This window comes from Melanotaenia boesemani, chromosome 6 (assembly GCF_017639745.1).
Source record: "Melanotaenia boesemani isolate fMelBoe1 chromosome 6, fMelBoe1.pri, whole genome shotgun sequence".
Classification (NCBI taxonomy): Eukaryota; Metazoa; Chordata; class Actinopteri; order Atheriniformes; family Melanotaeniidae; genus Melanotaenia; species Melanotaenia boesemani.
The window spans coordinates 8,205,421-8,229,201 of record NC_055687.1 but is presented as its reverse complement, the minus strand read 5'-3'; the positions used below and the strand labels follow the sequence as shown (position 1 = coordinate 8,229,201).

Sequence of the window (23,781 nt, the reverse complement as noted above, 5' to 3'; positions counted from 1 at the left end):
ACCCACCTCAAGCGTCTAGACATGCTCACAATTAAGGTTATGATGGTTTTACCACCATCTGAGGCTAAATTGAGTCAAGATTTTTTTTACAGGTTTTATAATCAGTTGAAATGTGGTTGACTCTTGATGGAGAAGTTGGGTGATCTATTGCAAAATCAAGTCAGAAACCAGCATTCAGATGGTGTGGAGCATCAGTAAGGATGAGCTACCTGGACCAATCAGGTCAAAGATGGACTGAAGCAACTGTTGCCAGTTTCTGGAAGTTACTCTCTTCAAAGTCTACAGGATTCATGAATGATTTTTTTTTATATGCAGGATAATGCTCAGTCTCAGTCTGATGTTTGTTTAGCTCTTAAAGAGCTTCAAACATGATGGATGGTGGCCTGGCTTGTGGAGAATTCCCTAATCACAATCCATTTATGTCCTTCTCAACTAAGTGCTAAACACATCTGTTCACTACAAGTAAAAAAGAAAAAGTATAGAGATATATGTTTAATGTAATTCAAAATTATAGCAAATCCTTATTCTCAATATATTGACTCCTAAAACCCATTGAATGTAACTCCATAAATTAAACACTGGAAGTAGTTGAAAGTATCATCATTTTCTTTTATAAAGGGCTAAAATGTTAAATTTAATACTCTGCAGAGTTTTGCAGGTCCTAACAGTGTTGGCTCGTTTCCTACAGCACTTACAGCATTTTCTATGAAATAGTACGAGGAAGGTATTAAATAAAAAAGCAGTAAGCCTTGTCCACTGAAGACTAGATAAGTACAAACTCAAAAGACATCAGCAGGAGCCTGTTGACCACTCTTTGATAGACTAGTGCCTCTGCAAGAATGTCAGCTATCACTAAAGGAAAAAATCTTTCCAACTGACACTTCAAAGGTTGGATCTGGCGAGTTGTTGTCGGGTTGTTGCGATGGAGGCTTGTTGGCTGCAGAGTCTGATGCAGCTCAGACAGGTGAGCTCTGCCCGGCAGCTGCAAGACTCCGTCCATCAGGTCACCGGCTCACTTCTTAAATCTACAGCATATTGTGAAGCTGCATCCTCCTTGCTGTGCAGCACATGCAGGAGCGAGCATGAGACATTTCTTTTGGGTAAATAGGGCAAATATAAAACATTTGAAATAGAGAAGAAAAAAAAAAAAAACGAACCCACAGTTTATGATCCAGCCTGATAACAACAGTGTATTTTCACATACTGCAGCTTAGATATGAAGCTGTTATTTTCAGTGTCAGCAGTCCCTGAAGGAGGGATTATTGTTCCTTACTTCTGCCAAAAGACAAACCATGAAAACAGAGTTCTTTCAAAAGTGCTATGTGCCTATTTTGGATCATAACCGATTGTTCATCATGCAAAAAGAAAGTGTTCCCCTTTATTCAACCCACAGCTTATTTTAAAGTACCTTAGTTTTAAATCATATATTTTAATCATTTGCATGCCATGTGTTTCTACTGCTGGATTTTTCATTGTGGTAATTAAATAAAATATTGTAAAAAACTGGCTGTTGGTCCCTAAGAAAGAAGAGAGAGGTTGCCTTTGATAACAAGTCCTTCCAACCCCTTTTACCAAAAGAACACTGAAGTATCAAACAGAAATTAAAAGCAGACTTTTTTCAGTTAGGGAGCTACTGTAGTGATTCAGAAGAAAATCCAACCACTGTTTGAGGAAGACCGTTTATAGCATGGAACTTCTAGCATCTCCACATGCACACAAACTCAAACACACAATTTGATGCACTGCCATCCACCACCACCACCACCATCCACCCATGTTCTGTTTCCACCACTGTTTGATGGGCTGCAGCCGGCAGCTGTGACCAGAACCAAACGCCAAAGCATTAAGTGTTATAAGATATGCAAATACACGTCTGATGCACACCTTAACATTTCACAGAGCTTAAACTGTTCTCATCAACAGATAAATAGGTAAAGCATTGCTTTGTCAAGACTGAAGATCAGATTTCTGCTGCAGACACCAACTATAAAGCTGCAACGCTGTTATGTGAGTGAAGCCAACAAGGTTCAGATGGAAGTGGAGGGTAGTGAAAATTTATTAGGAAATGCCACACTGGAATAAATGTATGTGCGGTAATGATGATCCCGTCTGAGCCTCTCTGATGGTTACACCAGAACAGAAGTCTGGACGTATAGATGGCGCACAAAAAGCAGGAATACGCCTTTACCCAATCATAAGTTCATATTCATCAGGAAAGAATGAGCAAATTGGTAAAACATTATGCAAACTTTAGAGCATGTTTTTATTTATTTATTTTTTTTTTTTAGAGCAGAGCAAGTCAAGCCTGATTTGGAGAATGGAAAATGGAAAATAAGACGAGACAGAATTTATCCAAAACTCCACAGATCATGCATTTCTTATCATTACAAATTTCTTTGTTTACACACCTGAAGCATGTTTAAATGTACCAGTCACAAAGTGCACAGTAAACAACTGAGTGGGTGGGAAATCTTATCAGGCGTCTTTCATTTATATGTTTTTTCTTCATTGTTCTCCACATAACTGCAACAGTGTGTTAACGGTCATGCTCCAGGAAATCTGCTGTGGTGCTGTAGGAGGGCAGATTGTTTCACATGTTCAGGGTCTTTAGCGTTTAAATTACAGACCTTTTAGTTGTTTCCAGACAATTTTATGTGTGAATCTTAGACATTTTTTTGTTTTATATACTAAAGACTCACATAGACTAAAACAAAAGGAAGTCCTCTCAGTCATGTCTTATGAGCTACTAGAGGTGTGTGGTGGTGTGTTTTGCCACAGAAACTCTTTTTCTTCTTTGTCCTTTGATTCTTCATATTTACTGTTTGGGACATTTGAGCTGCATCTTTTGGTCTGTGCATCACCTGCTGAAAGCTGTGTGTAGGTATGAGGATGGTAATGAAATTGCTGTTCATTCACATACATTCAAACATTCTAGTAAAACATGAACTCATAGCATAGAAAACAAGAAGAGATTTGAACGTTGCATACTTTGTTCCTTGAGCGTCTTAAGCTTACAGGAAATTATAAGATTTGAAGCAGGAATTTGAATTGTGGCCATTTTAAAATGTGCTTAGATTCATGTGTAGGATTTTTATATTAACTAATGAGTCATTTAATTAATCAGTTAAATGTTAAGCATCAAACGTATTCCTTTTACAGCGATAAAGACTGAAAAGTAAAACGCTGCATGTGAGGCTTCAGTCGCAGTAACATGGTTTTCTCTTGTCTGCTGCAGGTGAATGCTACCTGATGGAGTGGTCAGACTGGAGCTCATGTGTCAGCATCTGTGTCAAAGGAGCCGGCATCGACTTCGGCTCGGTTCAGGTCCGCTCACGAGCCGTGTTGGCCCAGGAGCCCGAAAACCTGCTGCTCTGTCCGGACCAGATGTGGGAGTCTCAGCCTTGCACCGGTAAGGATACTTCAAAAGCATGAAATCTTTCATTCCTGCAGACCAGATGTTCTGACCAATCACTTCTCTGTCTATTGAACATTCAGGAAACTTGTTTTCTCCAATCCAGCAGCTTCACACTTTAATTCCTTTCCTTACCTACATCCTGCTCATACAGCTGGAGAGTGGGTTTTTGTGGTTGGTCCGAGGGGGGAGGAGGCAGTCTTTGCATTAGCTTTTTAATTTAATTCTTTTTTTTTTTTTTTTTTTTATGAATATGCTGACTTTTTACTTCTGTTTATGAATTTTTATTTTGACATCAACTCTGTCAGAAGCAACATCTTTTTTCTGTTTTTGAAGATGAAAACTGCTGTAGTTAAAAAAAACACCTAGAGATACAAAAGTTCATATTAACGTCCAGTAAAGATGATTTCTTTTGTCCATATACAACATATACAATTGTAAAAGATGAATATTTAATTGAGATCCACTACTCTAATGCCACGGATTTAAAAAACTAAAAGAATATTTTTTTATGTCTCTTGAAACCTTTCCTTTATTTTCCGAATGGTGATTTTCCATTTTGTAAAAAGCATTTAGGTTTTGTGGCGCACCACCTTGTGCCCACTTAGGTGCCAAAATCAGTTTGAAACAATATTTTTCAGGCAGAAAAATAGCAGAAAGAACTGCAAAGTCTCAAATCAGTCATATAACCACTGTGAAAGAGAGAACCACATCATGGATTATGAATAAGCTAGAGCTATCCGATCGGAAATAAACAAATACCACAGATGGATCAGGGAGGCCATAGAGATAAGGAGACCCAAGGACCATCAACACAATCTTATACCTTGTCACACACCTGGGATGCCGTCCTCCACAGAACACAAGACAGCGGGGGCGTAATCGTCCCATTTAACCTGAAGGCAGTATAAACATCTTTGGACTATCCAGGCTGTTTAGCTTACTTCAGTGTTGATGGCACTGGTATTCTTGGATACACCATGATATATTGGAATTTTACCATACGTCTTTTCCAAGGATGGAAATCATTATTCCAGCAGAACAACGTCAGACCTCACTCTGCATTACTTCCAACAGCATGGCTTCAAACAAACAATGTGTGTGTGCTTGACTAGCCTGCCTGCAGGACCGATCTGTCTCCTATTGAAAATGTATGGAGCATCATGAAGAGGATAATCACACAACAACCACTCAATCTGTTTTTTGCTCTCATACTACTGACCAAATAAAATCAGTCCCAGGTTGTTACCAGTTACAGCTTGTCAATGCATCGGAGGGCTAACACAAAAAGACACTTAGATTCCAGGTCACACCTGCAGGCTTTTTCATCTCCATCCTGTCTGACCCTGCATGTTAGACGAATCTGGGACACAGATAGAAACCAAAAGCAAGATCCGTTCTATTTGGTGGAGGAAGAATCTGAGCGGGTCCAAGATTTTCCTGCTGGCAGATTCAGTATTTTGAGTCATTGGGCCAGTCATTTACTGTTCTGATTTCTTCAGCTCCCCTGGCGCATTAATCACCAATTACTTTAGGTGCAGCATGGACTTGTAAATCACCACCACCAAAGCTCAACATATACAGTAGCCATGAGCTCTGTCTGCAGAGGGAGTCCACTACCCATCCCCTACTCCCTCCCTGGCCTCCCACTCCTCCACACCTCCTTCTCTGGCTACTGTACACAGCCCCACAGCAGTTTTCACTGGCCTGACCTGATTTCACAGCATCACTCAAGGCACAGGGGGGAGGAGTAGCCCTGCCAAGACCAGCGGAGGCGGTGGGGGAAGAGAGTGAAAGGCAGGGGAAGATAGAGGGCGGTGACGGAGAAAGGGAGGCTGGGGATGGAGGGAGGGATTGTTTTTGATGTGAGGCTCGCATGAGAAAAACAAAAACCAAAGCTGTGTCCCAGTTGCACACTTTTACAGTATCCTAATTCGTACCGTGCTTTGTCTCTACAGAAGGATCTTAATGACAGAAGTACAAGTTAAAAAAAGAGGGTTCTGGTCGGCTTTCACTTCATTAGAATAAAAGAAGAAAAAAGGAGCTGCTCACAGCTGGAGGAAATAAAAAAAGCATAGATGGTGCTCCAACAGCTTCAGGGAGATGAAAGTAAAGCCTCAATGAAACACTCATCTCACTATTTTTTAACTTAAGGTTGGCAGGAATAAAACATTCTGAGACTATTACAAAGCTAAAACAAGTGCAAATATTTGACTGACATTCATTTATTATAACATAAATATAAGAAACATAACAAAAACCAGACCAATGCCGGCAAAGATGCTAAAATTGAGTGTCACCTAACGTTTAAAGGGTTTAAAATGAATCCCTTGTGACAGGACTTCATGATTAATTGAAATAGTTCAGACATTCAAACTAAGGCTACCTGCCCGAACACAGCACTGTCTGCAGTCTTTATGTAGAAAAATAGTACATTTCAATAAAACTGAAGACTGGGTACAAGCAGACATTTGATCCTTTTCTTAAAATACTAAATAATAATGAAGGTGGTGAATAAAATACTTTTTTCTCATTTGTTCCTCAACAAAAACATATTTTTCATAAATAAAGTGGTACACCTTTGATTTTGGAGTCTATTGGAAATAATTAGCTGTAAATGATTAAAAATATTAAACCATTAAACTCCTTTGACTTTTAAAGCGCTCCATTACTTATTGGTTTCTGGTCTGTTTCTGCAAACTGCCCAGTCCATGAGGCAGCAAAGCATCCTGGTCTGTGTTAAACATATCCACTTTCATTAGGACCAAACACACAACTCTGTCTTTAATTTGTTTATTCAGGACAGTTTTGCCGGTAAAGTTTTATTAATCTATTCCTGATGCTAAAAGAAGAACTTTGACAACAATAGCTGCATAAGTTACCAGCAGTTCTTATAAAAACACTTTGAGGTACTTAAAACACCACACTGCATGCACACAATTTAACAAAAACGAGAATAAATAATACAAAAAAATGTTTAAAACGTTCTTGGGTTAAATTTGGTGGTACACTCAATCCTAAAAACATATGCAGTCACTTTAGGTTTTGTGTTAGGATTAGAGGATCATAGGTTGGGTTGTACAGATACATCAAAGAAGTAACCAGAAATCAGACCACTTAAGTGAATGATGATGTATTGGAAGGTCGGCATCACAATTTATTTTTTAACCTTTATTTAAACAGGTAGTCCCATTGAGACATGTAGTCTCATCTACAAGACAGGCCTGTTTGGGATAGACAAAAAACATTTAGTCACAGTTATAGAGATCTCTAACAATACAGAATAGAAATTAAAGTTCATTTAAAGGCAAAAAGCAGGTTACAGATTAAAAACTAAAAAAAAACTAAACTAAATTAAAGAAAAAACACATTAAAACAAAAGCAACGCAAAGATGCTGTCTCAAGTCCCCTCAGAATAACTTCCTCTAATGGGATCAACGTGGTAAGCTTTATGTCCTGATGTATCCTGGTCCAAGTTGAAGGAGCATTAGAGAGCACCCTTTTACCAAACTCAGTCCCAAATGAGGGAGCGCTGAAAGTCATGTTCTATCTAAGTAGCAGGTAGGAGGATAAATATGATGGCAGCAGCTCAAGTTTCCCACCTGAACTCATTTACATGCAGACGTTGCTTCATATATGCTTATTTTTATGGGAATAATATAAAACAGTAATTATTTGTGTTTGTTTTGGTCAATAATGGGTTTCTTTCAGGCAGAGATTCTCTGTCACAACAGAAGTATTTCTTTCTGTACACCAACTATAACAACATGCCTATTTAAAACATGATTATATATCTGTGTTGTCTGTGGTTATAAATTAGCTAAATGTATGGATCATCCAAAATCCAATCTACATAGAGAGAAAGCTGAACTTACAAATGCCATAAATCTGTAAAGCCTGTGTGACAATGAAGACTACAAGGCTCTGAAGGGTTACACAATTAATTAACAGATATAAAGGACACATGGACTTTGACTCTGTAGTACTGCCCATGTTAAAGTTGACCTTATACTTTCATAATCACTCAATAGGTCTTCAATTATTATTTTTCTTTTTTTACCAGTTTTTGGGGGATTTTTTTTTATCAACTAGGGAGCTACCATCTTTACACAAGGCTGTTATTTACTGCTGGGAACACTGATCTAGAGCTGCATGTTGCTTTTCTTTCCACACAATGTTAAAGATACTTAGAGTCTTCAGCTGCTATGGCAGCTCTAGGCTCTAAGCTAATTGCTAATTCTGCACGCTAAATTGCTAAATTACCTTCACCATCCCAGTTTAGCACATAAGCATGCTAACATTTGCAAATTAGCTATAAAAAAACGAGTTAAAATGTGGCTAATGGGAATGAGTTCTGTAGTGGTTTGGACGTAAAGCTGATTGCAGGACAAGCAGAAATAATCAGGAGATCACTGAAGTAAGAAAAGCCCATAAAGTAATCATGAATATGAACAAAATAAGGGCTAATCCTCTCAAAGAAGGTTATGTTTAAACTTGACCTGCAGGTTAGCTAAAAAGTAAGTTGTACAGAGGTAAATGGACCTTTTTTAGCAGGAATCAAGGGTTGGTCATCTAGCCCTTCAACCGGGGACATGGTTTCCATTTGGAAAGCTTGATTACCCCTTCTCTTTGATCCCTGAAATGGGCAGGGATGGACATAGCTGTGTGGTTTGGTTAAGGGTGGGGGGACTTAAACATGAGACTCAACCTTGCGCCTCTCTTTTCCTTATAAATGACTTTGTATTATGATTTTAGAAGGTGCAGCCAACTCTCTGCATGGCAGCTCTACCTCCACTGCGGTGTAAAAGTGCTGTCCATTTATATCAGCTTGGTTATAATTAGCCATTTTCTGATAATGTGGTTTAAAAATCATCATCTGTTGGTTTTCTTGATTCTCTTCTCACATCCTTTCTACTGAGAAATGTTGCTATCCTAGTAGAGCTCCAAATCTACTCATGAAAGATGGTGGGAAGCGCCGTCTGACGTCACTGATTCAGTGATAACATTGTAGAAGTAAAGAAATGAGAAAAGTGAGGAGCATTAGGGACGAAGCTGCCTCAGCCACAGACTGAAAGCAGGAGATGGAGCCGAGCATCGAGTGGAGCAGCGATACAGTCGCAGTCTGTGGAGAATAGATCTTCCTTTTGTTCAAGGTTAAGTTCTTCATTTACGCTGCTCCACTTGCTGCACTGGTGATTGGTTGCATTGGACTCCACAGGGAAATTCAGTCATTTACTGCCCTGATGGAGATATTGATAAAGTCATAATAGCATTGATAGAAAGTCATTAAGCAAAAGCTCTTACTGAAGATTAAAGCCTTGAACTGGACATTATGTGGCAGCAGACTATTATACAACCATAACTTAGCAGCTGCTTTATTAATCTGTCATTCATTTGATTAATGGTTTTCACTCCAGCTCCAACCGTGCCACCTTTAAACGTGATAAGTGTTTCTTATTTTGCCTGCAGGGGGCGAATGCTACGAGTACAAGTGGTTTGGCAGTAGTACTCCAAACTCCAGCCGCCCAGATATATGGTGTCAGCGCTCAGATGGACTCAATGTCACTGGTAAGACGTCTGGTTTCACAATGAAAATCTGTATGAACGTAGAGGTTTTTGGGCATCTATAGTTTCCATCTAATATTAGGACCTGGAAAATAGTTTGACTTAAAACTAAAAAATAACCTCAAAGGGGTTACTTTTTAATATATTTTTAGGATTTAAAATTCCAAAAGCAAAAGGCTACACTCACACTCAACGCTGTTAGTCAAAGCCAGATTTGAACAAAACAAAAATGCACATTTGGGCCAAACCATTTTTTCTATCTAGGAATAATTGTAATATTGGCAATTATTCCCATTTGCAGCAGCATGTGGGATGAATACAAAGTGATTCATAGTGAATAAATCAAACTACTGTAGGATAAATAAAAAATCTGGGTGTAGACCATCAACATCCAAATGCATTAAAAGAGCAAGTATTATAAACTGAGGGTACAGATTTACACATGGACTTTTTCCTCCCTGTGTGCTGCACAGTTGTTATGCTCAAAAACTCACCAAACCTGGACTAAACGGTGTCAGCGCAGGTTCACCATGACAACAAGCAGCTGATCCTACCCGTGTTGACTGGATGCTATCAGCAGTGGGAAGCAAAACAGATAAAAGTCGAGTCGAGCCTTAATGTGTGATGGAAAACAGCTTTAGTCTGTTTATTGGGGTTTCAAGCCAGAAAAGATTAGCAGATACTGCCTTACAGTGTTTTGAATAATAGATAGTGCAGCTGAATTTATTCTAAAGTAAGAAACTGCAGCAGATCTAAGGCTCAACAAGTCTCAACGACCAGTGGAAGTTTTACATGGGAGGACAAGATTTACACAACATATAAAAACTACCACACACTAAATAAAAGTAGAAATATCTATACAGCAGCCTGTACATTAGCTCACCCAGAAACAGTTTAAGAAACAAAGCAGACTCTAGTATATCAGCCGTATTAGATTAGAGATGAATTTACAGGCTCTGCAATAAAATCACCAGCAACTTCAGAACATAAAACGTCCAACTTATTCTTGCAGTAGCACTTCAGATCAGATCAGAGACACAACGAACATCACATGCTCTGTTTGATTCTGTTGTCCCCCGATCTGCAGGTGGTTGTCCTGCGACGAATCCCCCAGTGGACAACAGCTCCTGTGACCCTCCCTGTTTCATGCCAAAGTCTTTCTGCAGCGAGGTAAGCATTGTTCTGGTATGTGGCAATAAAGCTAAATACAAAAGGGAAATCTTGCAGAGAACCATGGTCCACAATGAAAACAAAACAAAGAGAATGAAAAAGAAGAAAAAGACCTGAATCTGAGGGCGCATGTCGTCTTGATGAATGGCAGCCTGTGCTCTCACGGTGACACGCCGCAGCCAGAATTGAATTTGAATGCAGCAGGGAATGAAATGATGGCAGCATGAAAATGTAAAATACATTTCTCTATAGTGTCGCTCAACTCTGCTGCATAAAAATCAATACAATGCATTTACAGCAGCTGGTAAATCTCAAAGTTCATCCATTTCATAGCTTTCATTTAAAAAAATGGATCTCTTGCAACCACAGAAAAAGCAGAATGGAAATGCTCAGATGATCCCAGTTTCAATCCCCACTCAAGCATGGAGAATCTGGACTCAGTCGGTTCATGCCCACCAAGCTAAGACTAATGTAGTGTACTATAACAATCCTGCAGTGAATTCTTCCTTCAGGAATGTGATTATGATCAGCTCTGGAGAGCTGTGGATTCAATTTTTATGGTCACATTTGAGGTTTGTGGAGCTGTTTTAAGGTAGTTAAGATATAAATATCTTAACTATACAAATTTACTTACTTATTCATATAGAATATATAAGATACGTATGTGAATACATATGACAGTTTTTATATATTATTTTCATATTTTCATATTATATCATGTATTAATACAAATACATTGAAAATGTGAAAACCAGGTGTTATTATATATGATTATTTAACTATAAATATAAAATCTATGTATCTATTTACATCATATCATATATCAGTACAGATAGATCTGTGTATGCAATTAGACATTTAAGGGAAATATGGTGTCAACATGCACAATATACCTGTTATATATAATAATACATACAAGTAAATCCCAGAAACATGTTAGGGCCCCTTGTTGCCATACCTTGTAAAATAATTTGTTTATATTTCTTTTTAAATAGATTGATGTTTGGCTATTTTTTCAAGACAACATTCAGTCTGTTCCAGAGTCTCACTCCACTAACAGTTATGCTAAATCATTTCTGTGTTGTTCGATTTTGCTTAATTTTAAACTCTACTCTTTCCCTACAATTATAAACCCCATTATTGAGGTAGACTAGAAGAAAAAGACTCTTCTTTTTATAATGATTATAATTTAGCTGTGCTAAAAACTGCTGCTGTCACCAAGATGACATCTAGTCACTGAAACAGATTTCCTGAAACCTTCAAGTAGTCTAAAGCTGCACTTTGAACTGATGTGCCTTTGTTTTTAGCCTTTGGGATATTTTTCTTTCTGCATTTTATTTGAAGTCTAAAATCCTGGGTTGATGTGTTTTTTTGTCTCTCATTGACTGCTTTTGTTTCTTACTTGTGACATTCAGGTAACATAAGTAGTAGAAACATAGGGCAATGTCCGGGCTTTTACACAACAAACAGAACAGAAAAATCTGAATGGACAAGAAAAAGAGATAAAGCAAGTTCGATAAAATACACTCACTGGCCGCTTTATTAGGCACATCTGTAAAATTGCTTCACCACATGGTGAAGACGACTTGCTGAAGTTCAAACTGAGCATCAGAATGAGGAAGAGAAGGGATTTACGTGACTTTGAACGTTTCATGGTTGTTGGTCTGAGTATCTCAGAAACTGCAGATCTACTGGTATTTTCACACACAACCATCTCTAGGGTTTAGAGTTAACGGTCTGAAGAAGAGAAAATATCCAGTGAGCAGCAGTTGCCTGGACCAGAGTGTCCGGAGGAGAATGGGCAGACTGGTTGGAGATGACAGAAAGGCAACAAGAAGTCCAATAAGCACTGGTTCCAACCAAGACATGCAGAATATCATCTCTGAACACACAACACCTCCAACCTTGAAGCAGATGGGCTCCAGCAGCAGAAGACACACCGGGTGCCTCCTGTCAGCTAAGAACAGGAAACTGAGGCTACAATTCACACAGACTCACCAACACTGGACAATAGAAGATGGAGAAATGTTGCTGGTCTGATGAGTCTCCATTCCAGCTCCACATTCAGATGCTAGACTCAGAATCTGGTGGAAACATCATGAAAGTATTAATCCATCCTGCCTTGGATCAATGGTTCAGGCTGCTGGTGTAATCATGTGGCAGATATTTTCTTTGCCCACTTTGGGCCCCTTAGTACCAACATGGCCTGGTTTAACAGCACAGCCTACCTGAGTATTGTTGTCCATCCCTTTATGACCACAGTGTAGCATCTTCTGATGCTACTTCCAGCAGGATAATGCACCATGTCACAAAGCTCAAATTATCTCCACCTGCTTTCTTGAACATGACAATGAGTTCACTGGACTCCAACGGCCTCCACAGTCACCAGATCTCAGGCCAGTAGAGCATCTTTGGGATTCTCATCATGGATGTGCAGCAACTGTGTGACGCCATCATGTCAATATAGAGCAGAATTTCTGAGGAATGTTTCCATCACCTTGTTAAATCTGTCATTCCAAGAATTATTGTTGTTCTGGTGGGAAAATCCAAAATGCAGCAACAAAGGCTTTGACACAATATTTACAAGTTTAGAACACATGGAAGGCTGTCAGTGGGTGAATGTTACAGGAAGCATAGACGAGGTCAGTCTCCTTTTAAAATCTTACTAGAAATTACTTGGCGGGATAACATAGATGAACAAAGTTAAAGGAAATTCCTTTTATTCTTTTCTCAATTAGATATCTGTAAGAGTCCATTTCTTATCCTAGCTCATGTCCTGAGCACATCCATCCAAGTCAAGTGACAAATAGAGCAGAGATACAATTAGTCTGTAATAAACTGCAGAGGTTTCTGTTGTTCTTACAGGATTAAGACAAAAGTTTTATTTTCTTATAGGACTGTCTATCAGCTCACAGACAATAAGTTGTGCATCAAACTGCTTATATATTAATTTTTAACTCATGCATTCAAAATAGCATCATGTAAGCATAATAAATTCAGTTTCATATGTGTTTGATTTATAGAATGTTCTCACTTTGTGTTGTCTATTATAGTATGGATGTCTTTTTGGGGGGGGAGGACTACGTGTTCTGTTCATAAACAACAAGTAATTTTTTATTTAGCTCATTTCAGGCTAAATGTGTGATACATTTGTCTGAACATTCAGTTATTGACGCTAACATGAACTGGCTGAGTCTGAATGTTAAGTTTACAGACAATAACATCTATTCCCATGTTATTGTTTAAAGCTAACAGAGTTCTGGTGGCTGTGAAATGACTAAAAGATGGGAATAAGATGCTGGGGGAACTTACATGTTTACCCGGAAAGTAAAATATGTGTAATGATGTCTAATGATGTGGAACAATGAGTGAAGTTTCTGTAAACACTTTTTTATGGTCTGTTGCTGCAGTGTAGTTTCAACATGATTGGAAATAAGCAGTAATATCCAGCTTCAGGTTGATGCTGTTGTGCATTTAGATGTGTTTATATTTCAGATAATAAGGACATTAAGAATTAATACCAACATTCAGAGCATTTCCCTAAATCAAATATGATTCTGCACTGCCCCCTGCAGGCTGGCATCTGCATGTGCGAGGAGGGCTTCACAGAGGTGCTGTCAGCAGCTGGGCAGTTGGACCAGTGCGCTCCCATCCCGATCCTGGAGATCCCCACTGCAGGGGACAAGAAGGGGGACGTAAAGACCAGTCGTGCCATTAATCCTACGCTGCCCACCACCATTCAGCCTGGACGAACCGGGCGAACCTGGTACCTGCAGCCTTACGGACCAGGTTAGACCTCCACACACAGCTAGTCCAGATTAAGACCAGTTTTTAATGTTTTTTTTAAATCACTTTTACAGCTGCTTTCTAGAGAGGTCATTAAAGATTTAATTAGACAAAACAGATATATATGAATTTTGCTGTTGTCAAGTAAATACCTTTGATCTTTCTGGAACACATGACTAGAGGAACTAACTGTGTCTTTTATACACATTTCAGAAGTTGCTATTTTTTAATTGTCAGGCTGTAGTTATGAAATCCTCCAGATAAAAAGGAAGTCTGAAGGAAAACTATGGCAACAGAAATAACCCCACAAGCCAGTAACATGAGCTGAGGCTTTACTGATGACAAACTACAGAAAATCTTAATTTTCCCAAAAGCAAAAAGATTCATAAACAGATGATCCCTAAAGCTCCTTTTTAAAGTTAAGATCTGCAGAAATGCTTCTGTGGAAAAATCAAGTCTGGAGCTTGTGTTTAAAGATATTTCCACTGCTTCAGGGAAGGGGCGGAGCTAGAGGGGTGGCCAGGGTGGCACTGATTGGACACCCAGGTTTGTCCCTGTGCATGAAAAGCTACTGATGTTATAAAAGGCTAAAGGCAGATTTATACTCGCGTGGCGTCTGTGTGCGGTCGGTTAAAATGTAGCTGATGCTGGTGAGTTTGCTCTCGCACTTTAGCATCGTTTTGGTGTCGTGTTGCAGTTTCTCCTAATCTGAAGGTGGCAGCAGGGGTGGTATGGGCTGGTAAATGTACCAGGTCGGAGTTCTTTTGATGGTTCACTTCAGTTCGGTAGGTATTTTCTTTTTTAAAACAACAATGGCGTCCAATATGTTTCAGTGCCTTTATTAGCTTGTGGAAGAAAATGAAGAAATAATTCGATCAGCCTCTCATCAACTTGATCCACTGGTTATTGTTTTTAAAAATGGTGGTTACCACACCAATTCAGCGAGAAGTGCCAGATATCCGGCAACACTTGATCCCAAACTGACCAATCACAAGGGAGTACCTCCGCGTAACCGTCTGCGTAGCAGGAGTGCACGTCAGGTCGGTAAGAAGTGCGCGTCAAGCCTCTGCGGAGCTACGTCAAGCCTACGGTGGTTATGCAGACGCCTCACGAGCGTAAATCTACCTTAATAGCCTGATGTTAGCCTGAAGCTATGTTAGCAGTGCTAATCTGGTTATATATTAACGGACCACACATCAAGCTTTATTAAGTAAGCTAAAGCTATATGACCCAGTTTTGTACAAGAAAATGTACGAATGAAGAGAAAGAGATATTTCTGACTTTTTTGTAAAGACAAAGAATGCAGATCAGGCAAGACACCTCCAGCCCCAGAGTCAGCAGCCTTGACAACATGGAGCTAGCCATGTAAGTTATTGGAGGAGGAGCCATCGCGCCCCCTACTACCACATCAAGTGCCACATACTGCCTCCAAAACAACCAACTTACCTTTCTATGGACGTATTTTGAGCAAATGTTTCCACTTGGTGATCCAGATTATGAATGTAAAGCTGTTTAATTTCTCATGTCTCTTTAATGGGACCACAGTTATTACAGCAGTGGATGTGAGTGTGTGTTAGAGAGAGGAACACGATCATTTCCTTTCTTTTTATTTGCCCCCCCCCCCCATATATAAAAGTCTATTTCTGCCACTGCTCCAATGTGCAAGAAAAAAGTGGAAAGAACTGAAACAACCCGAGAGCACCATATAATTTTTGAGGGGACACTAAATATTAAGCTGAGAGGTTTTCACCTAACAGCAGCAGAAGAAGTGTATGGGGCATTTTTAATGTTCATGGTTTGTGATTAACATTGGCTTGCACATCTTTGCACTTGTAGCTGTGCATGAGAGAAAACAGATGCATTTATAAACATGTGGTGCTTCATGTAAGTTCTGTCGGAAGCATGGATGGAGCCGACTACCCGCTCTCAGCCGCCGGTACATTAATATGTGAAAAGTGCTTCTGTAGAGTGTTCAGACTCATCGTGCATGACAGCAAAAGAAATATTTAGGATGCAAGAGTGCAGAACAGATCGAGTTCTATGTTCACACACATCAACACCTGTGATTCTTTATCTTCCAAATGCTTGTTTCTGAAGCACACTTCTCACTAATAATATACCCCCCAGCAGTCCAATCAAAGTTAGAGGGAAACAAGGTAATAATTAAAAATGCAGCTAATGATTTATAGCTTGACTTTGTTGCACCAGTTAAGTTCCAATAAAATATTCATTGCTTTTTGCAGCCATTTAAATACAAGTGCAGAGTGCAAGAATATCAAAACGATAGAGAAAATGAAGATAATGATTGTAGGAGACAGAAATTATACTAAGAACTTTATTTAAAGTTTACTTGCATGGAAAGAAGTCTGCAGCCTTAGCCAGTAAAATATGAAGCCTCATTGATGGTTTAATGTCCTTTGGAATAGTTATTGGATAGTTATTGATTATGTAATCGATGTCTTAAACAGTAAATGAATGTTGAGTCTGGTGCTGAATTAAGGCTTTAAAAACCTGATTATAAAACTTTACTGTAACTATACTTTGTTGACTTATACACACTCTACGTGAGTGAGTAATAAATCTGCAATGAAGTAATATTGACCCACATTTCGGCCTGGAGAACATCTCACCAAATTTACAATAAGGTTTAATTTTCTCTTAACTGTTTTTTTGTATTAAATTAAATTTGGAATCTGTATAATTTTTATTTGCAAATCACTCCTATGAGAGAAGTCTGATCTATTTAACCAGCAGGTTCTGGTTAATAAATAAGCTTGGTGTCCATCTGAGAAAAACCTTTTTTCATGATCCCTGTGTTTACAGAAATACAGATAACATCATTTATTGCTCTTCTCTTTTGAACTATTCAGCTGCTTCTCTGATGTTGGTCTGGTTTTCTCGCACTGTGCTTCCAAATAAATACCAGCAGAAAGTGATTTAGCTGGTATCGTCTTTCATATGATTGATATCTGTTGGTGGCATGTTTGCGTGTAAACAGACACTGACGAGCCTCCTCTTCCACAGATGGGAAGCTGAAGATGTGGGTGTATGGTGTAGCAGCCGGAGCCTTTGTGCTCCTCATATTCATAGTGTCTATGATATACCTAGCTTGGTGAGTTGAAGAGTTTAATCTCCCCTATTTGTCATCATCTTCATTCATAAAGCAGCCACCCCCCCATTGTCTCATTTTTCCCCCCACCTGCTTTGAATTAAATCTCCCCCTCCTTCACGTCTTTGTTTTGGTCTTGATATTTTGGTTGTTTTGCTTCCTCCATGCATTTCCCATGTGAGAGCAGCAGCTACTGTGCCAACGTGCATCGTTCTCTTAAGGCACAAGAGTCTGGCACCAATGGGACGGCGGTCTTTGTGGGCCAGAATGCACATGAGATGATTTACACCTGTCGTGGTTGCCAAGAGCTGGCTCAAAGCACCAGCAGCTAATGAGGATGTGGAGGGTTCAAAACCCCCCTCCCCCTCCACCCCCACCCTGACACAGCCTCCTCAATAAGCAACCAGTGGTCCCTGAACTGTCCCTGTGCCCTCTTAACGTGTCGCATGTCCTCCCTGGCTAGCTGAGTGAAGGCGCAGGTGAGGATGAACCACCCCTGATGTGTTCCTCACGTCTCGTAGAGAGTTCCTAGAGCTCTTAGCTCATAGATCTTTTTTACCCGACTTATTCTTAAAGCTTCAGCTTCTACCTCACCCCCACTGGACTGTGTGTGATTTACAAGTTCAAACAGCCATTAACCTTCAGTGGTTCACATAACAAAACAACACATTTCCTAGACTAATACTTAAACTCCCCCGAGTGAAGGATGAGTCATAAATTTTTTTTTATTCTTATGCAGAAAATGAAAAGCTATTAAAATACATCAAGCCAACAAAAAGTATTTTTTATTTTACTATGAAAAGTGAATAGACGTGTATTATATAAACATTTAAGCACTGAAATTTATTCATAGGGACTTTAACAGAAAGTGGAAAAGTAACTATGGCAAAAAAATTTATTACAATTAAATATCATGCATTCAATTTCTTTACTTAACAGCATATTAAAATATTTTTGGGGCAGCCATAAAACATAAATTCATAATGCACAGTGGCTCCTTTCATTAGGTTATGTATATTTATTATTGGTATTAGCATATTATTAGCATTAGCGGTAATTCAACACTGAGGTATTTTGACATTGCAGAGTTTAAACCTGCATATGTTTTAAACTAATCACATGAATAAACTGTTTTATTTTACTCATAAAAATTTAAGTAAAACTAAAACAATTCTACCTCAGAAAAGAACTTAAATCCCTCCAGTCCAGACCGTAGATAACTGGAACACATTAGATTATTTGTGATGAAGTGCAATCTGCAGGTTAACAACTTCCCGAACTTAAAGTGTAGAAACATGTGATATATATATACCTATTTATGTGCCTTACAACAACATTTACAGACATTTTAACATCAGTTTTTTACACTTTAGATACATAGCTCTGCAGTTCTGTAGAATAAGTGAGACCTAAACCAAGTTTAATAATAATATAATATTTATATTGGAATTTTGATGCTGCAGAGATCAACATGTGTATATAAATATAATAAATCTGCATGTTATTGTAAGTTCACTTCAAGTCACTGAGGTTGTTAACTTTCAGGTTGCACTAAACCAAAGGATCACTGATGATGTGCAGCTTTATTAGCACTACTGAAACACACATTATCAATGTTTACTCTCTTTTGGCTCATAAGCCACTAATCGTGAGTAGAGAAGTAAAACCCAGTATATACTTTTTTAAATAGTGGCGTGATGGTTTTCACATTTTACATTCCTCAAAGTTAAAGCGGAATTGACTACAGCCTTTCATTTTATGGTTGTGTGAGCACATTGATATGTTTCAGTGTATATCTTCATTTAAATACAATAAAATACCAACTAGGCAGAGAAATATACTTTAATACTTGAATGGAGTAAGAGATCTTTCTGTTGCAAAGAATAAAAAAGTTCTACAAAGTCTCGTGAAAAATGACAAAGATGGACGCTGTGGTCTAAACATAATTATTTGACTCGACACGGTGCTGCTACATCCCCACAGGAATCCATTTTTGTTGCCGTTAACTTCCTGCGTGTTGATTTAAATGCTCGGTTGCATTTACCTGTGACAGCAGAAGCCAAAACCTGATTAGTAACTGCAGGCAGGCGTGTCTTAGTAACATGGTGTTACACTGCCCTCTTGTGGCTAAAAGACAAACTACATCTTTATTTCCTCCCATACGACCAAATCAGCTAAATATTTCCTGTTAGATTAAATTGAGTACTTCTTGGTTTTTATATCAAATCGATTTAATTTATTTATTCTGCACAAGTGCATCATAGAGTACTTCACAAAAAGCAGAAAACAACTAAACAAATGCATTAAAACAACTTGTAAAATAAAATGTTGTTCATAGCACTAACAGCAGAAGTAAAAAGAATAAAAGAAAAAAATCAAAATAAACATGTGTCTATAAAAGAAAAAAAGCAAGTCAAGTTTCTTGCAAGTTTCTTACAGTCCAGTGAGGATTACATCACCCTTCTTTGTACTCCAAGAGGAAGTTTGGAGAAAAGTTTTTAGCATTCAGAAATATTAATTGTTCTGCCAGCAGATAAAATAATTGAGTACCAGAAATTTGATAAGTACAGCTAAAAATTATCTTTATTTTCATTCACAGTCGGTCTCTAGAGGATGTTCCTGAACATTGTGCACCTTATCTTTACTTTGAGACATAAATCCTGCAGCTTTATCCCTTGGAGGCAAAGTTACAGATGCCCAGCATATGAATGAAGTTTGCAAGCAAATGAATTAATACCTAATTTGATCCCTGTTATTCTTGCAAGGCCTCAAACACCATCTGCGGTGCACACGCTCAGATTTCTCTGCAGAGAAAGTCTGTTTGTGTAGAAAATCTGCATTTTTTTCTAGTATAGAGTCATTCTTTAGGTCTTATCTCACAGCTGTTTAGCAATTTAACTTCATTTTCTCAATTTTTTTAAAAGATGTAGCATTTTTTTCACAATACAAATAAATATATAGTTTTTTTTTTAAGAACAAAACTTATGAAAGAACAAAATCAGCAATGAAGTGACGCAGTGATTAAGAACTGTCTGAGTATTTAAAGATTGATGTGTCTCAGTGTTTTGTGCCAAGAAACTCCATCATTTTCCAGGAAGCTATCGATGAGCCACGCAGGAAGAACGTCCTGTTTTTACAGATGGATGGAGTTCTGGCTGAGAACCACATCTGGCTGGTTTGGTTCTTTTCAGGGAATTTTGAACAGTAACGTAAACTTTATATAGTTTCCGACCGCTCTAAGTCTGCCTGTCTTTAGAGAGAGCAGCATCCCCCTCAAGACCAGGACGTTTTGTTGTTTTTACTTCTCTCTAAGATGAAAAGCAAAACTCTTGTGGACAGCTGGTTATATCTAGAAGCATTTTCTACACAAACTGACCTTTTTTTTTCAAGTCAAAAAAGCACCATCTGCAGCTCTTTAGATTAATTCAACTCGTTGTGAACATTGGTTTTTTTCAACATGCTCTTTTATACTGTGAGACATATTTTATAGAGAAACCATTTAGTTTTTTAAGTCTAACAGCTGCAACAAAGAGCCAACAATTTGAAAGTACAAAATAGAAAAGGAGAAAAAGTTTCAGGACTGGTCGACTTCTGGTCCACGTTGGTGACAGGCTGAGTTTTATTATGTAGCAGCAGTTTCCTTTTTTTCAAAGCACACTCAATGCTTTCCTTCCTTCTTCAGTATAGTTTCTGACTAAATGCACATCCATAAGCAAGTATGGAAAAAGTCAACATGCATCAAGGTTATTTCAGAACTAGCTTGTTAACATCTCTGGTTGCCATGTAAACAAAGAGGGAGAAAATCACACAGTCTGGCCTAATGAACCAAAAACAAGTAGTCTTTTTTTACTCAGCTTTAATGCTATTCCTATGATATCCATTAGTTTAGGAAACACTTGGTGATCTTTATGAAGGGAGAAGAGATTATCCTGGCCTGTAATTCCTTACAGACAACGCTGAAAGCAACACTTAATTATGTTCATGCAAACTGAGATTCATATAAATAAATGTAGGATGATTATAAGCAGCCTGCGACAAGAACATTTTCTTTATCTGGTTTTTAAAATACCTAATCTTGGTAATAAAGCCATATTTTATATAGGATCTTATAATAGTAATATGACAGACTAAAACGTTCAGAAGAAACTAGGATTGTAAAAATATCAGATAAGGCATCAGAGCATGAGATCCCTGCCTCCTTGCAACAGCATCCCTGTTGCTATAGAAACTAAGAAGCACAGCTTTCGGTGCACCAAAGGCACCGGAAGAGGAGAGAGGCTGTATCAGAGACTTTGATATTTCTCACTTTTCCCCGTTCAGGCGAAAGCCTTGCTGTAGGTGGTTGTGCTGCTCTGTCTTTTCTGACCTCATCTGCAACCACAGCCAGTTGTAAATTAGTTTTTATTTCCTTGTGAAAGTGGAAAACTGAGTCCTATGTTAGATGTTTGGTATTAGGTTCCAGTTTTAGTGTAACTAGCCAGTTATCTCAGATCAGCTTCCCTCTGCTCCACCTGTGACGTCCTCACAGCTGTCGTGACCCTCTCCTCCCGCCTTCTGTGTTTCATGATCACGCCCACATTCACCCAACACATGCAGTATGTAATGGTGTGACGAGTGTGGTTGTTGGAGTGCACTTTGACCATATTTCATTCTAACTCTGCTTTAATTTGTCCATGCAGCAAAAAGCCAAAGAGACCTCAGAGACAGAGGCAGCAGAACAACCGACTAAAACCTCTGACTCTCGCCTACGACGGGGACACGGACATGTAGTCCTCCGAGCTGCTTCGCCGAGCACTTCACCTGTGAGAGAACCACTTCATCATAGCATTACAGTGAGGGACATGGATGTTTGCAGCGTGAATGGACACGTCACAGAGCGGAGAAATTACAGAAAATCCTCTTAGCAGAGACACTGATAGGGTTTAACCATTTCAAGTCCAGCTCTGATCACTCCTCTTTTTTTTTGTTTTAATATATTTTATTTTTCCAGAGCCTTCATGACCTCCAGCGCCTTGTTTTGTTTTTTTGCCCCTGACATGTCCAGCATGACCGACCTGAAACACAGGAGAGGCTCAGTGCAGAAGACAAGCCCAGCCCTCCTCCTGTCTGTGAACACGACAGCAAAAAGCTCCAACTCTTCCCCCCACGCTTTTTCAGCTTGTCCCTGAAAATGCTGAGTAGCTCGAGGCTTTGGATGCTCTGACGGTTCGTACGTTGCCAAAAGTCACCGCAGGGAAGAGGAGGAGGAGGAGGAGGAGGGAGGGGAAAATCTCCATCAAAAGGTTTGGATTCCTTTTTCTCAATCCTCAACTGGGTTTTTGACTCAAATCTCTTTTCCAGTCTTGAACAAAAGGAAGGCATCTTTTCTCTATCTTTTTTTTTTTTTTGCCCTGCTTGATTCAGAGGCACACAGACCTGTGTTTGTGGGATAAACTGATCCGTATGATGCTGATGGACGAGAAGCTTGCAATCAGTCATTGGTAGAAACTACTGCCTGCCTGTTTGCCTCCACCCTTGCTTTGTTTCAGGCCCTACATTGCACTATATTAGTGCAGCATGATATGCACACGTGACTTCTACCTTCTATTGCCATAAAACACTGCCTCGTCCACAAAAACAGAACCATACAGGAAAAGAACAAGGGAAACGACATCAACAGGAAAACACATTTAAAAAGCGTCACACTCGACTAAAAAAGCAGGTGTGACTCTCAAGTAAATATATGTATAGATCTTATTTCTCACAGCTGAGTTTTTTGGTTGTAGTAAAGTACTTTTATGTGGTTTGTAGACTTCGTCTGGTGTTATCACGTCATTTCTGCCCAGATGCAACTACAGCATCAGCAGGCGGTTGGTTTCGGTCACCTTCCTGCTCCACAAGTTCATTTCTTTATCGTTTACCTGCAACAACACACATCCTGGAGACATTAAAGTTTTACATTAACTATTAAAAAGCAGATAAACTTAAGCCATTCATGTCATGCAAATGTAATTTCTGCCTTACTTACAACAACTAACAGTCCTGTTTGTAATACTTGAATGGGGAAACACACATTACAGCACACATAGACTAAAAACATGAGAAAGAAGTGAGTTTTCTTTTCTTTTGAGGTCATGCAGGGGAATTGTAATCAATCCATACAACACTTATGTAGTTACAGTATTTTAGATGCTCAGTCACGCTACATGGAGATGGAAAAAAAAAACACACAGTATAAATGACCTATACAATATGTTAATATGAGAACATGCTTCTGCTGAGTTCAGTGTAAAAGCAAACTGGTGTGGAGAATGTTTACTTTTTTTCTTGTGGGATTTGTAAATAACAGCAATTTTTTTTTATTTTTTTGGAAAAAAAAAATAAAAAAGTATGTGTACATTTATTTTGTATTGCACAGAAAATGTTACTTTGAATATTTCCAAGTGGGTGTATGATATTGCAGATCGTTGTTATCATGATGCAAGTTGTATGTTGTGATGAAAAAAAGAAAAAAGAAAAAACGGGACAGAAAAAAGAAGCAGAAAAAGATGAAGACGAGTCGGACGTTTTTGTACAGGTTGTTTATATGTATGGAAAGAATTTCTGAAAATAAATGCAGACACAGTTGTAAACACATAAATATAAAGTGCTGGGGTAATTTTTTAACACATTTCTTCCTGGAAGACGATGGTTCCCCACTATCCTTCCAGTTTTTAATAATGCGTTGGACAGTTTTGACCCAGTTTAGTAGTTTCTCCTT

At 38.7% G+C, this 23,781-nt stretch overlaps 1 protein-coding gene across 7 annotated transcripts in view; it reads left to right on the top strand.

The window, feature by feature from the left end:
• The window catches only part of LOC121642399 (thrombospondin type-1 domain-containing protein 7A), a 212,574-nt gene extending 189,183 nt beyond the window's left edge, over window positions 1-23,391 (top strand). For 3 of the 7 annotated variants that reach the window (XM_041989126.1, XM_041989125.1, XM_041989122.1), the window contains 6 exons: window positions 3,236-3,409; window positions 8,882-8,980; window positions 10,065-10,147; window positions 13,723-13,936; window positions 16,958-17,045; window positions 21,722-23,391. In XM_041989126.1, coding sequence (XP_041845060.1) covers window positions 3,236-3,409; window positions 8,882-8,980; window positions 10,065-10,147; window positions 13,723-13,936; window positions 16,958-17,045; window positions 21,722-21,812 — 749 coding nt within the window. In that variant the 3' untranslated portion in view covers window positions 21,813-23,391. The remainder of the gene's footprint in view (window positions 1-3,235; window positions 3,410-8,881; window positions 8,981-10,064; window positions 10,148-13,722; window positions 13,937-16,957; window positions 17,046-21,721) is intronic. The other 4 variants (XM_041989124.1, XM_041989123.1, XM_041989127.1 and 1 more) reach the window with 4 other exon arrangements.
• Window positions 23,392-23,781: the final 390 nt, after the last annotated feature.